We start from the raw sequence: 12,106 nt of genomic DNA, 5'->3' as shown, positions 1-12,106 counted from the left end.
GAAAATTAGCCAGTATAATTTATCAAGCCCAAATTTATCATTTGGGCTTTCCTGGTGGCTCAGTGGTTAAGAATCTGCCTGCCAATGCATGAGAGGAAGGTTTGATTTCTGGGTGGGGGAAGATGCTCTGGACAAAGAAATGTCAATCCACTCCAGTATTCTTGCCCAGGAAATCCTATGGACAGAAGAATCTGGTGGGCTACAGTCCATAGGGTCCCAAAAGAGTAGGACACAACTTAGTGACAATAACTTATTATATGAACAAATTAAAAAGAACCACATGATTATTATCACAGATGCAGGAGTATTTGATAAAACTGAAGACATATTCATAAAAACTCCCAGCAGACTAAAAATAGAAGGTAATTTCTTCAAGTGGTAAATGGTATCTACTAAAACTCTACAGCCAGTATCAATGGAAAGAAAGGCAATGCCAAAGAGTGTTCAAACTACCACACAATTGCACTCATCTCACACATGAGTAATGTAATGGTAAAGTAATGCTCAAAATTCTCCAAGCCAGGCTTCAACAATACATGAAACGCGAACTTCCAGATGTTCAAGCTGGTTTTAGAAAAAGCAGAGGAACCAGGGATCAAATTGCCAACATCCGCTGGATCATCAAAAAAGCAAGAGAATTCCAGAAAAACATCCATTTCTGCTTTATTGACTATGCCAAAGCCTTTGACTGTGTGGATCACAACAAACTAGACAATTCTGAAAGAGATGGGAATACCAGACCACCTGACCTGCCTCTTGAGAAATCTGTATGCAGGTCAGGAAGCAACAGTTAGAACTGGGCATGGACCAACAGACTGGTTCCAAATAGGGAAAGGAGTACGTCAAGGCTGTATATTGTCACCCTGCTTATTTAACTATGCAGAGTACATCATGAGAAACCCTGGGCTGGATGAAGCACAAGCTGGAATCAAGACTGCTGGGAGAAATATCAATAATCTCAGGTATGCAGATGACACCACCTTTATGGGAGAAAGTGAAGAAGAATTAAAAAGCCCCTTGATGAAAGTGAAAGAGGAGAGTGAAAAAGTTGGCTTAAAGCTCAACATTCAGAAACAAAGGTCATGGCATCCAGTCCCAATACTTCATGGCAAATAGATGGGGAAACAGTGGAAATATCGAAAGACTTTATTTTGGGGGACTCCAAAATCACTGCAGATGGTGACTGCAGCCATGAAATTAGAAGACACTTACTCCTTGGAAGGAAAGTTATGACCAATCTAGACAGCATATTAAAAAGCAGAGACATTACTTTGCCAACAAAGGTCCATTTAGTCAAGGCTATGGTTTTTCCATAGTCAGGTATGGATGTGAGAGTTGGACTATTTAAAGAAAGCTGAGCGCTGAAGAATTGATGCTTTTGAACTGTGGTGTTGGAGAAGACTCTTGAGAGTCCCTTGAACTGCAAGGAGATCCAACCAGTCCATCTTAAAGGAGATCAGTCCTGGGTGTTCATTGGAAGGACTGATGTTGAAGCTGAAACTCCAATACTTTGGCCACCTGGTAGGAAGAACTGACTCATTTGAAGACCCTGATGCTGGGAAAGATTGAAGGCAGGAGGAGAAGGGGACGGCAGAGGATCAGATAGTTGGATGGCATCACCGACTCAATGAATATGCGTTTGGGTAAACTCCGGGAGCTGGTGATGGACAGGAAGGCCTGGCATGCTGCAATCCGTGGAGTCACAAAGAGTCGGACATGACTGAGAGACTGGACTGAACTGAATACAGAGTAAGGAACTATTGATACATGTGACAAAATGGATGAATCTCTAAATAATTATGCTGAATGAAAGAAAACAGAATGGACACACTGTATGATTTGGTTAACATGAAATTCTAGAAAATCCAAACTGGTGACAGAAAGCATAATCTGTTACTTAGAGTAGACGGGAACCAACGACCATAAAGGGACATGAAGAAACTTCTGAGGGCGGTGGGGGGCATGGGGGGCGTGGGGGGTTGTGAAGGAAATGACTGTTCTTTTCATTGTGAGGTTAATTTCAACAGCGCATACATATGTTCTGTCATCAATATGTGTACTTTACTACTGTATTACTGTACATAATACTTCAAACTGGCAAAAATTAGTGGACATAATTTTCAACTATTGTGCAAGGTTTGCCACAAAATGTAACATCTGCTCATAACCAGATAAGGTATATTGATCCCGCCCCCCCCCCACCCCCTTAATGTGAAAAAGCAACACGAGCGAGAGCTGACCCTAGGCTGGACTGAGAAATGCTTGTAAAGCTACTAACCTGAACATCATGCTTTCATTGTACTAAAGTCATTTTCTTCATTTTCTCCTTTCTACCTTGTTAAAAAAAAAAAAAAAAATGCTGGTATTCTTCCGACTTGGCTATTTAAAAATTTTAAGCAACATGTACAAATTACGAAAGGACACAAAAATCCACACCACTATCTCACGTCACCGTTTGAAGTTTTGCTGAACGAGGCGGCCATTAGTCCACAGGTGCTGGGAATGCCGTCATGTAAATCCTGTGCGCAGACTCCGTGCGCAGCTCGCAGAGCGCATGTCCCCAGCCGGCACGCCCCGCCCTAAGCCGCAGCCCTTGTTGCTCACGTGAGCGAGGCAGTTGAGCAAAGGCAGGATGTTGGCACAGCAACGAGCGCGCAAGCGCCGTTTGGAGACCCAGTGGCCCCAACACGTGAGGTAAGTCTGCACCTTTGCGGCGGCGGGCAGAGAGCTGATGGCCCAGCATGTGGGGCCTGGGGCGTTCTTCTAGAACTTCTGTGGCAGGAAGTGCGAGGTCAGTAGCAGTCCTTTTGGTGGGTTCGGTGGGGGTAGCACCGTATTTTCACCGTGGGGTGTCTTTTAGGTCCACAAGTATGTGCGTGGCCGTTTCCTGGCCTTCTTGGTTTCCAAGCTGCCCGCTTGCTTCTGAGGGTGACAGTCACCCCAGTTGACAAGGGTGCTGCCAGAAGGCGAAGCTGGCCTGCAGATACCTGGGCCTGCTGCTCCGGGTGAAGGCAGAGACCTGCAGACCAGTTGTCGGGTGGAATTCTCTCTTCCAGCAAATTCTGTGCCCTTTTAAACTTCGAAATGCCTGCTAAGACAGGCGTTGAGGAGCGACCTGGGCTCACTTCGAATTCTCGATGTGAACTGGAAGTGCAGAAAATGGGTGCAGCACCACTCCCTTCTTGTGAGTGTGTGAAAGCCTCTCAGTCATGTCCGACTTCCTGGTGAACTGTAGCCCCCTCCAGACTTCGCTGCTCATGGGATTCTCCCGGCAAGAAGACTGGAGTGGCTTGCCATTTCCTTCCTCACTCTCGTGTTAACCATTGCCAAAAAGTCTCTTTGACGCCTTTTAATAATATGATTTAAAAACTTTTTACATCGTGTGGTGCCATTTCCAAAGTAAAGATTTTCATTTTAGAAAGAAAAAAAACAAAATGAAAGTCATTCAGTCGCGTCTGACTCTCGCGATTCTCCAGGCAAGAATACTGGAGTGGGTAGCCGGTCCCTTCTCCAGGGGATCTTCGCAACCCAGGAATCAAACCGGGATCTCCTGCGTTGCAAGCGGATTCTTTACCAGCTGAGCTATCAGGGAAGCCCCCATCTTTTAAATTAAGTTTAAGCCAGTGTCTTCCAGCGAAATACGTTTCTCTGGACAGATTCTAACTTGTTTTTACAACTTTTTGCTCAATTTAAAATTTACTTTTGAGTAGTATATGAGCAAGAATCCTTGTTTTAAAGATGGGTTGATCCTACTTAGTGTATGTGGAAAAAATGTGAAGTAACAAAAATCATAAAAGTTTAAAAATTTTTATGACCTCTCCCCTAGTGTGACACAAGATTAACAACTTTTCCTGTGGTTGGGGGAGGATTTGGAGATTTGGTGTAGTGATGTTCTTAATTAACTCTTAAAATTGTTTAAAAGATCTGTTTTCAATTTCCTTAAAAAATCTAACGTTTATGCATATAAAGTGCCATATTCTAGTGTTTTAAGGGCAAAATTAGGACTAGTAGACATCTTGAAAAATCTTGCATTTGGGAAAGCAAATTATGTAATGAAAATTATTTTTGAAGTTATGGGCACAGTTTGATTCATTTTGCAATTTTTAGATGCAAGGTATCTTCAAAAGCAGAAACCATAACATGGATCTCCTTATTTAAAAATTAAATCCCAGTCTGAAGCATTTGTGTTATATATATATGTTTGTAGTGTTTCTTTTAGTTTAGGTTGTGGGAGTGCTACTCTTGTTTACTGCATGTGTGTTTAGTTGCCCAGTTGTGTTAGACTCTTTGCAGCCCTTTGGACTGTAGCCTATCAGACTCCTCTGTTTATGGGACTTTTTCAGGCAAGAATACTGGAGTGGGTTTCAACTTCTTCCTCCAGGGGATCTTCCAGCTCAGGGATTGAACCCACCTCTCCTGTGACTCCCGCATTGCAGGTGGATTCTTTACCTGCTGAGCTATCAGGGAAGCCACTACTCTTGTTTAGGGAAGGCATCAATTATTTTAAAGAATATATACTTTGTACTGAAATATTTATGTAACTGAAAAGAGTGTGCATCAATTATACTATTCAGTGTAAATTTGTAAAAGTTTGGTTAAAGACATAATTTCAAAGATAGAAATTGCATGTGATGAAATTGCAAGATACACTCAAAACAAAATAAATACTGCAGAAAATATCTTTGAGGTTGTTTTTAGTATAGAGTTTGGATTTTGATAACTTTATTTGGGACAAAACATACACAGAGGAAGGAATTTGAACGTTATATAGTTTTGTCTTTAATTCACTGTTAATGGCCAGATTAATAGAACCTAATTCAGAGTATTGAATTGTTTTAGTTTTTCAGGAATTGTCCAAATGGAGGAAGATAAACACTGCAGTAAAGGTACTGACACTAAAAATTATTTTTGTATGTAAGAGTTAGATGATGTTGATTAATTTCTAATTTTCTTTGCATTGTAATTTGATTTTAGTTGAAGATGTGGTTGGAAGTCATGTGGAAGACGCAGTAACATTTTGGGCCCAGGTAAAATAGTAGCCTGATTTATTTCCTCTCCCACCTCTTCCTCCACTAACCCAGATCCTCCCCAACAAAAATGAAAATAGAAACCCTGTAATATATATATATATGTCATTGTTATTTTTCATGCTTAATTTTTATTGAACATTATTTAACACAGGGCATTATTAGAAGACAAATGGCTAAAAATTGAACTTAATATCAGAATTATGAGTGTGAGGTTTTAAAATTACACTTAATTTAGCATCAGCAATCTAGACTGCATAAATTACTGAAGATGCTGAGAAACTTGTATTTGTGAAGTTACAGCTCCATCTAGAGGTCTTGGATGCAATTGTTTCTTAAGTGATTCAGTTCAATTCAGTGGCTCAGCCATGTCAGACTTTTTGCGACCCCTTGGACTGCAGCACGCCAGGCTTCCCCGTCCATCACCAACTCCTGGAGCTTACTCAAACTCATGTCCGTCTAGTCGGTGATGCCATCCAACCATCTTATCCTCTGTTGTCCCCTTCTCTTCCTGCCTTCAGTCTTTCCCAGCATCAGTGTCTTTTCAAATGAGTCAGTTCTTCGTATCAGGTGGCCAAAGTATTGGAGTTTCAGCTTCAGCATCAGTCCTTCCAATGAATATTCAGGACTGATTTCCTTTAGGATTGACTGGTTTGATCTTGCCGTCCAAGGGACTCTCAAGAGTCTTCTCCAACACTGAAGTTCAGAAGCTTCAATTCTTCGCACTCAGCTTTCTTTATAATCCAACTCTCACATCCATACATGACTACTAGAAAAACCATAGCCTTGACTATATGAACCTTTGTTGGCAAAGTAATGTCTCTGTTTTTTACTATGCTGTCTAGGTTGGTCATAGCTTTTCTTCCAAGGAGCAAGCGATACTGTTAAATTTCTTAAGTGATATTGTTTTTAAATTTCTGTCTTTTTTCTGTTGGCTTAATTTTGAATTTGAGGTACAATATCTTTTTTTTTTGAGGTACAATATCTTTCTCATCATATAATTGAAAGTACTACCGGAACATTTATAATTTTATATTGGCAGTCTTCAAGGCAAATAAGTTTACTCAATTTTAAATAGAAGGCGAAGCACCAAAGTGCTTATGTTCCAGAATTTAAGAAGGTGAATCTCTCTAATGTACAGTTACTCAGTAACTTTTAAGTTTATGAGCTGTGTGATATGAGAGGGAAGGGAGTAACATTTCTGTGTACTTCTGCAACCCGAGAACTCCTTTTTGTGTGGGCAACATGGGAAACAGGATTTATGAAAAAGAAAGGTTAAAGATGAAATATGATTAACTCAGGCTTCTTAAATTATTTAGAAAACATATTTTAGAAGTGTGATATTCATAGAAAATGTTCAACAAATTTGTATCTTGGCTTATGGACACATTTTCTAAAGGGTGCCCACATGTTCTGGTTCTTTGCCCATGTCCCCATTGTCTCTGCATTAATAGCACCTGCGTCTCTCTCAGCAGTGTCCAGTGTTGGATGATAAATGATATTTTTAAGCTTATTAAATAGGAACAACATTTACTATCTCAATTAAATAAGATTTTCTAGACCAGTACTGTCTGGTAGAAATATAATTTGAGCCATATAAGTTAATTTAAATTTAAAAGACACATTCAAAATGAAAAAGTAACAGGCAAGATCAATTTTAATGAAAACATTTTATGTAACTCAGCACATCCTAAATATCTTTTTAAAATGTAATGAACACAAGTATGTTAACAAGATATTTTATTTTCCTTTTTTCATAGTAAATTTTCAAAACCCAGTGTATATGTTAGACTTACAGTACAACTTAAATCAGATGAGCCACATTTCAAGTAAGAATTGGCTACTGTATTGGTCAGTGCAGCTCTAGACTTGATTTGTATTGACATTTATGTGAATTTGTAGCCTGCATTTGAAATCATGATTTAAACCAGATGTCAGCAAACTTTTTCTGTATATGTTAGATAGTAAGTATTTTAAGGCTTATGGCTCTTTTGCAACTGTTCAGCTCTACAAAAGCTGCCATTGTAGTGCAAAGGCAGCCAGAGACAATATATAAATAAATAGGTATATCTGTAAATAAAATTTTGTTTACCAAAACAGCAGAACTCATAATTTTCGAATCTCTGATTTCAACCATGAAGTTGAGGCCCCTGTAGAAATTTAAACACATTTAAAAAAGAGAGAAAGCATGTCTTAATTGAGTGAAAAGATTAAGAACTAAAACTACTAAAGTGTCCATATGAATCAGATGATTTTTTTTTCAAGAAACAAATTGTTTGTGCACACATGTGTGAATCCATATTGGAGACAGGCCCTTTGTGTGCCCCTTCGACAGTTGTAATAAGAGATTTCCTCGGTCAGCTAACCTGAAATCTTGTACCTTAACACATGCTAAGGCCAAAAACAGTCAGTAAGAAGAGAAGACCCTTCTCAAACTTGGGAAACATCTTCCAGAAGGATGGTTGGGAATAACTGTGCTTCTCCTTTGTATGTTGTTTCTAGGAAAAAAATTTTTAAATGACTCCTGTGCATCTAAGGGACATCTTTTAGTGTTTGATGAAATTTTGATATGTTTTGATAAAATTCTAAAAATTAAAAAAATTCAAGATGACATTGCTAAGATGCTCTTAGTCTGTAATCTCATTTCAAGAACACATGCATGCTAAATCGCTTCAGTCCTGCCCTACTCTTTTTTTTTTTTTTCATTTATTTTTATTAGTTGGAGGCTTATTACTTTACAACATTGCAGTTGGTTTTGTCATATATTGACATGAATCAGCCATGGAGTTACATGTATTCCCCATCCCGATGCCCCCCCCCCCCCACCTCCCTGTCCACCCGATTCCTCTGGGTCTTCCCAGTGCACCAGGCCCGAGCACTTGTCTCATGCATCCCACCTTGGCTGGTGATCTGTTTCACTATAGATAATATACATGCTGTTCTCTCGAAACAACCCACCCTCGCCTTCTCCCACAGAGTCCAAAAGTGTGTTCTGTATTTCTGTGTCTCTTTTTCTGTTTTGCATGTAGGGTTATCATTACCATCTTTCTAAATTCCATATATATGTGTTAGTATGCTGTAATGTTCTTTATCTTTCTGGCTTACTTCACTCTGTATAATGGGCTCAAGTTTCATCCATCTCATTAGAACTGATTCAAATGAATTCTTTTTAACGGCTGAGTAATATTCCATGGTGTATATGTACCACAGCTTCCTTATCCATTCATCTGCTGATGGGCATCTAGGTTGCTTCCATGTCCTGGCTATTATAAACAGTGCTGCGATGAACATTGGGGTGCACATGTCTCTTTCAGATCTGGTTTCCTCAGTGTGTATGCCCAGGAGTGGTATTGCTAGGTCATATGGCAGTTCTATTTCCAGTTTTTTAAGAAATCTCCACACTGTTTTCCATAGTGGCTGTACTAGTTGCACTAAAAGCTGGTTTTTTGAAAAAATAAACAAAATTGACAAACCATTAGCAAGACTCATTAAGAAACAGAGAAGAACCAAATTAACAAAATTAGAAATGAAAATGGAGAGATCACAACAGACAACACTGAAATACAAAGGATCATAAGAGACTACTACCAGCAGCTCTATGCCAATAAAATGGACAACTTGGAAGAAATGGACAAATGCTTAGAAAAGTATAACTTTCCAAAACTGAACCAGGAAGAAGCAGAAGATCTTAACAGACCCATCACAAGCAAGGGAATCGAAACTGTAATCAGAAATCTTCCAGCAAACAAAAGCCCAGGACCAGATGGCTTCACAGCTGAATTCTACCAAAAATTTAGAGAAGAGCTAACACCTATCTTACTCAAACTCTTCCAGAAAATTGCAGAAGAAGGTAAACTTCCAAACTCATTCTATGAGGCCACCATCACCCTAATTCCAAAACCAGACAAAGATGCCACAAAAAAGAAAACTACAGGCCAATATCACTGATGAACATAGATGCAAAAATCCTTAACAAAATTCTAGCAAACAGAATTCAACAACATATTAAAAAGATCATACATTATGACCAAGTGGGCTTTATCCCAGGAATGCAACGATTCTTCAATATCCGCAAATCAATCAATGTAATACACCACATTAACAAATTGAAAGATAAAAACCATATGATTATCTCAATAGATGCAGAGAAAGCCTTTGACAAAATTCAACAGTCATTTATGATAAAAACTCTCCAGAAAGCAGGAATAGAAGGAACATATCTCAACATAATAAAAGCTATATATGACAAACCCACAGCAAGCATTACCCTCAATGGTGAAAAATTGCTCTACTCTTTTACGACCCCATGGGCTGTAACCCACAAGGCTCCTCTGTCCGTGGCATTCTCCAGGCAAGAATACTTCAGTGAGTTGCCGTTTCCTTCTCCCGGGGATCTTCCCGACCCAGGGATTGAAGCCACATCTATGTCTCCTGCATTGGCAGGCAGGTTCCTTACAATTAGTGCCACCTGGGAAGCCCAGGTCATTTCAAGAAACACAGTATTTTTGTAAAGTGTGGTCCCAACAGGGGGACATTTCATGAATTTCACTTCAAAAGACATTTCTTTATATAGCAGTGCTAAGCATGAAAGGACTTTTCATATTCTTATAAACATGAAGCTCACCCTGTTGCTTACAGTTGTTTTAATTTTGTGTTTTCCAAGTGTGCATGTGGTATACTTTGTGAGAATAGACTTGGTATGTGTGATTTTTCTGGAGGTTGATAATTTTGCATGCAGTGGATTTTCTTTAAAAAGAATGGTCAGTTACATGCTTGCTTCAAGAGTATTTTCCTATAAAAAAGACTTTTTTGCTATCTTAATTTTGGTTTTATTATTTGATGTTAACATATTTTGTATAATTGTATTGGATCTCATAGTATCAAATATTAGATGTAATTTAATAGTCACTTTTTTTTCCTGAAAACCCACTTTAGTCACCTTTTTTTTCTGAAAAATGCTGCATGATGCTAATTTTCAGTGTAATTTCCTCCCCTGCTCAGTTGTAAGATGTTTTGTACTTTTTAACACCTGATGTGTACATCCTGTGTAACAGAAAAGGCAACGATAAAACAATAATTCTACAGAAAGAATATAGCAGAAAAAAGCTATTTATAACATTTGATTAGGGTTTTGATAGGCTGTAGATGAAGAGTAAATAGAGATTTAGAAATATAATGGAGGCAGGTCGAGATGAAGATCTGCTCACATGTATTCTCTGTTTTTCTACCACTTTGGATTTTCTGCCATTTAAGCCACTTACTTGAGAACACTTCGGAAATTTGAGTAGGCCTAGTTTGCTGAGTAGCAGTTGGACAAATCTTAAGTATTTGACATTTGAAAAAAGAGCTTCCGTTTATGCTAGCCCATATACCTACAAAATCTAATTATGTAAAATGTTTTGGTGTATTCTGAACTTTAGAGAGCTCATTCCTGGGGATTATTAAAGATTGATTCCAGTGTGTTTTGGGGTCAGTTTGAATTCACTTCACATTTTTACTGTATGTAGAAACTCAAGAGTTTGTTTTCATTTATCGAAGATAATCATATTCTTTCTAGCCTTATTGACTGTGTTATTGATATATTTTTAAAGAATGTATGTATTTAACAGTTTACTTTGAAATAACTTTATACTTACAGGAAAGTTGTAAAATTATTTTCAATATTATACCCTTCACCTAGCTTTCCTTGTTTCTAACATTTTACATAACCATAGTACAGTGGTTACAGTCAGGAAATTGACACTGGTACAGTACTAGTAGCTCTTAAGTGCAGCCCTAATTCAAATTCCACCAGTTTTTTTCTTATTTTCTTTTTGCTTCTATTCCAGGATCTGCTTCAAGATCTCACATTTTATTTAGTTGTCATGTATCCTTAGTCTCATCCAACATTTGGTAGTTCTTTTATACTTTTTCTTTCATGATTTTGCCATTTTTAATGAGTACTGGTTAGTTATTTTATAGAGGATCCCTCAGTTTGTATTTGTTTATGGTTTCTCATAAACAAATGGGCAGTAGTACTACAGAAGGGACGGTAGCACTACAGTACATACTACAGTGTGATGTACTAGAATTATGTCATATTGAGGACTTATAATATTGAGATATTTCTTTATTGGTGATATTAACCTTGATCCACTTTGTTAAGGGGATAACTGCTACGATTCTTAATTGTTAAGTTACTGTTTTTCCTTTTGTAAGTAATGAGTGTTTTAGAAGAAGATACATTGAGACGATGCTGAAGCTCAAACTCCAATACTTTGGCTACCTCACGCAAAGAATTGACTCATTGGAAAAGACCCTGATGCTGGGAGGGATTGGGGGCAGAAGGAGAAGGGGATGACAGAGGATGAGATGGCTGGATGGCATCACCAACTCAATGGACATGAGTTTGGGTAAACTCCGAGAGTTGGTGATGGACAGGGAGGCCTGGTGTGCTGTGATTCATGGGGTCACAAAGAGTCGGACACGACTGAGTGAACTGAACTGAACTGAATCTTGTTTTTCTTAAATCTTTTACCCACAGATATTTTATTTATGACTATGGTCTTTGATGATGATTTTCTGTTTTCCTCATTCCTTCTGCATTTATTAATTGGAATTACTCATTAAGGAAGAGTTGTTTCCTCACCACCTTTTATTTGTTTAGTCAATTATTTATATTGATATAAACCTGTGGGTTATAATCTAGTACTGTCATTTATTTTGTTGTTTACATTGTTCTAACTTTGGCCATTAGGAGATCGTTTACATTGACTACTGTATCATTTAAGCTACACCCATTCTTTTTTTGAATATTTCTTTACTTTTTGGCATCACCAGATATTCCAGGATCATTATTTATTTCCCTGTCCTAGCCCTGGAATCACCCACGCTCCAAAGAAATCTTGTTCCTTTTATCAGTGAATGGTGTTTAGAAATCAAGATCTGGGTTCTAGGTGTGCTTATCACTACTTGGGTATTATTGCTTCTAGTTCCTCTTAGCAGACAGAGCTAGGAAATACATTTATCAATATAATACAAAAATACAAATACATATAACTAACACATGTGCATATCTATATTTATCTGTGTGTATTTCT

The 12,106-nt window shown here is 38.2% G+C and overlaps 1 protein-coding gene across 3 annotated transcripts in view; it reads left to right on the top strand.

Moving 5' to 3' along the window:
* The first annotated feature begins 2,582 nt into the window (after positions 1-2,582).
* STK31 (serine/threonine kinase 31) overlaps positions 2,583-12,106 on the top strand; it is a 66,356-nt gene continuing 56,832 nt past the window's right edge. The window contains exons 1-3 of one of the 3 annotated variants that reach the window (XM_043463381.1): positions 2,583-2,694; positions 4,840-4,886; positions 4,975-5,027. In XM_043463381.1, coding sequence (XP_043319316.1) covers positions 2,633-2,694; positions 4,840-4,886; positions 4,975-5,027 — 162 coding nt within the window. In that variant the 5' untranslated portion in view covers positions 2,583-2,632. The other 2 variants (XM_043463382.1, XM_043463383.1) reach the window with 2 other exon arrangements.

This window comes from Cervus canadensis, chromosome 3 (genome assembly GCF_019320065.1).
Source record: "Cervus canadensis isolate Bull #8, Minnesota chromosome 3, ASM1932006v1, whole genome shotgun sequence".
NCBI lineage: Eukaryota > Metazoa > Chordata > Mammalia > Artiodactyla > Cervidae > Cervus > Cervus canadensis.
The sequence above is the reverse complement of the archived record's forward strand: the minus strand, read 5'-3'. Positions and strand labels throughout refer to the sequence as shown.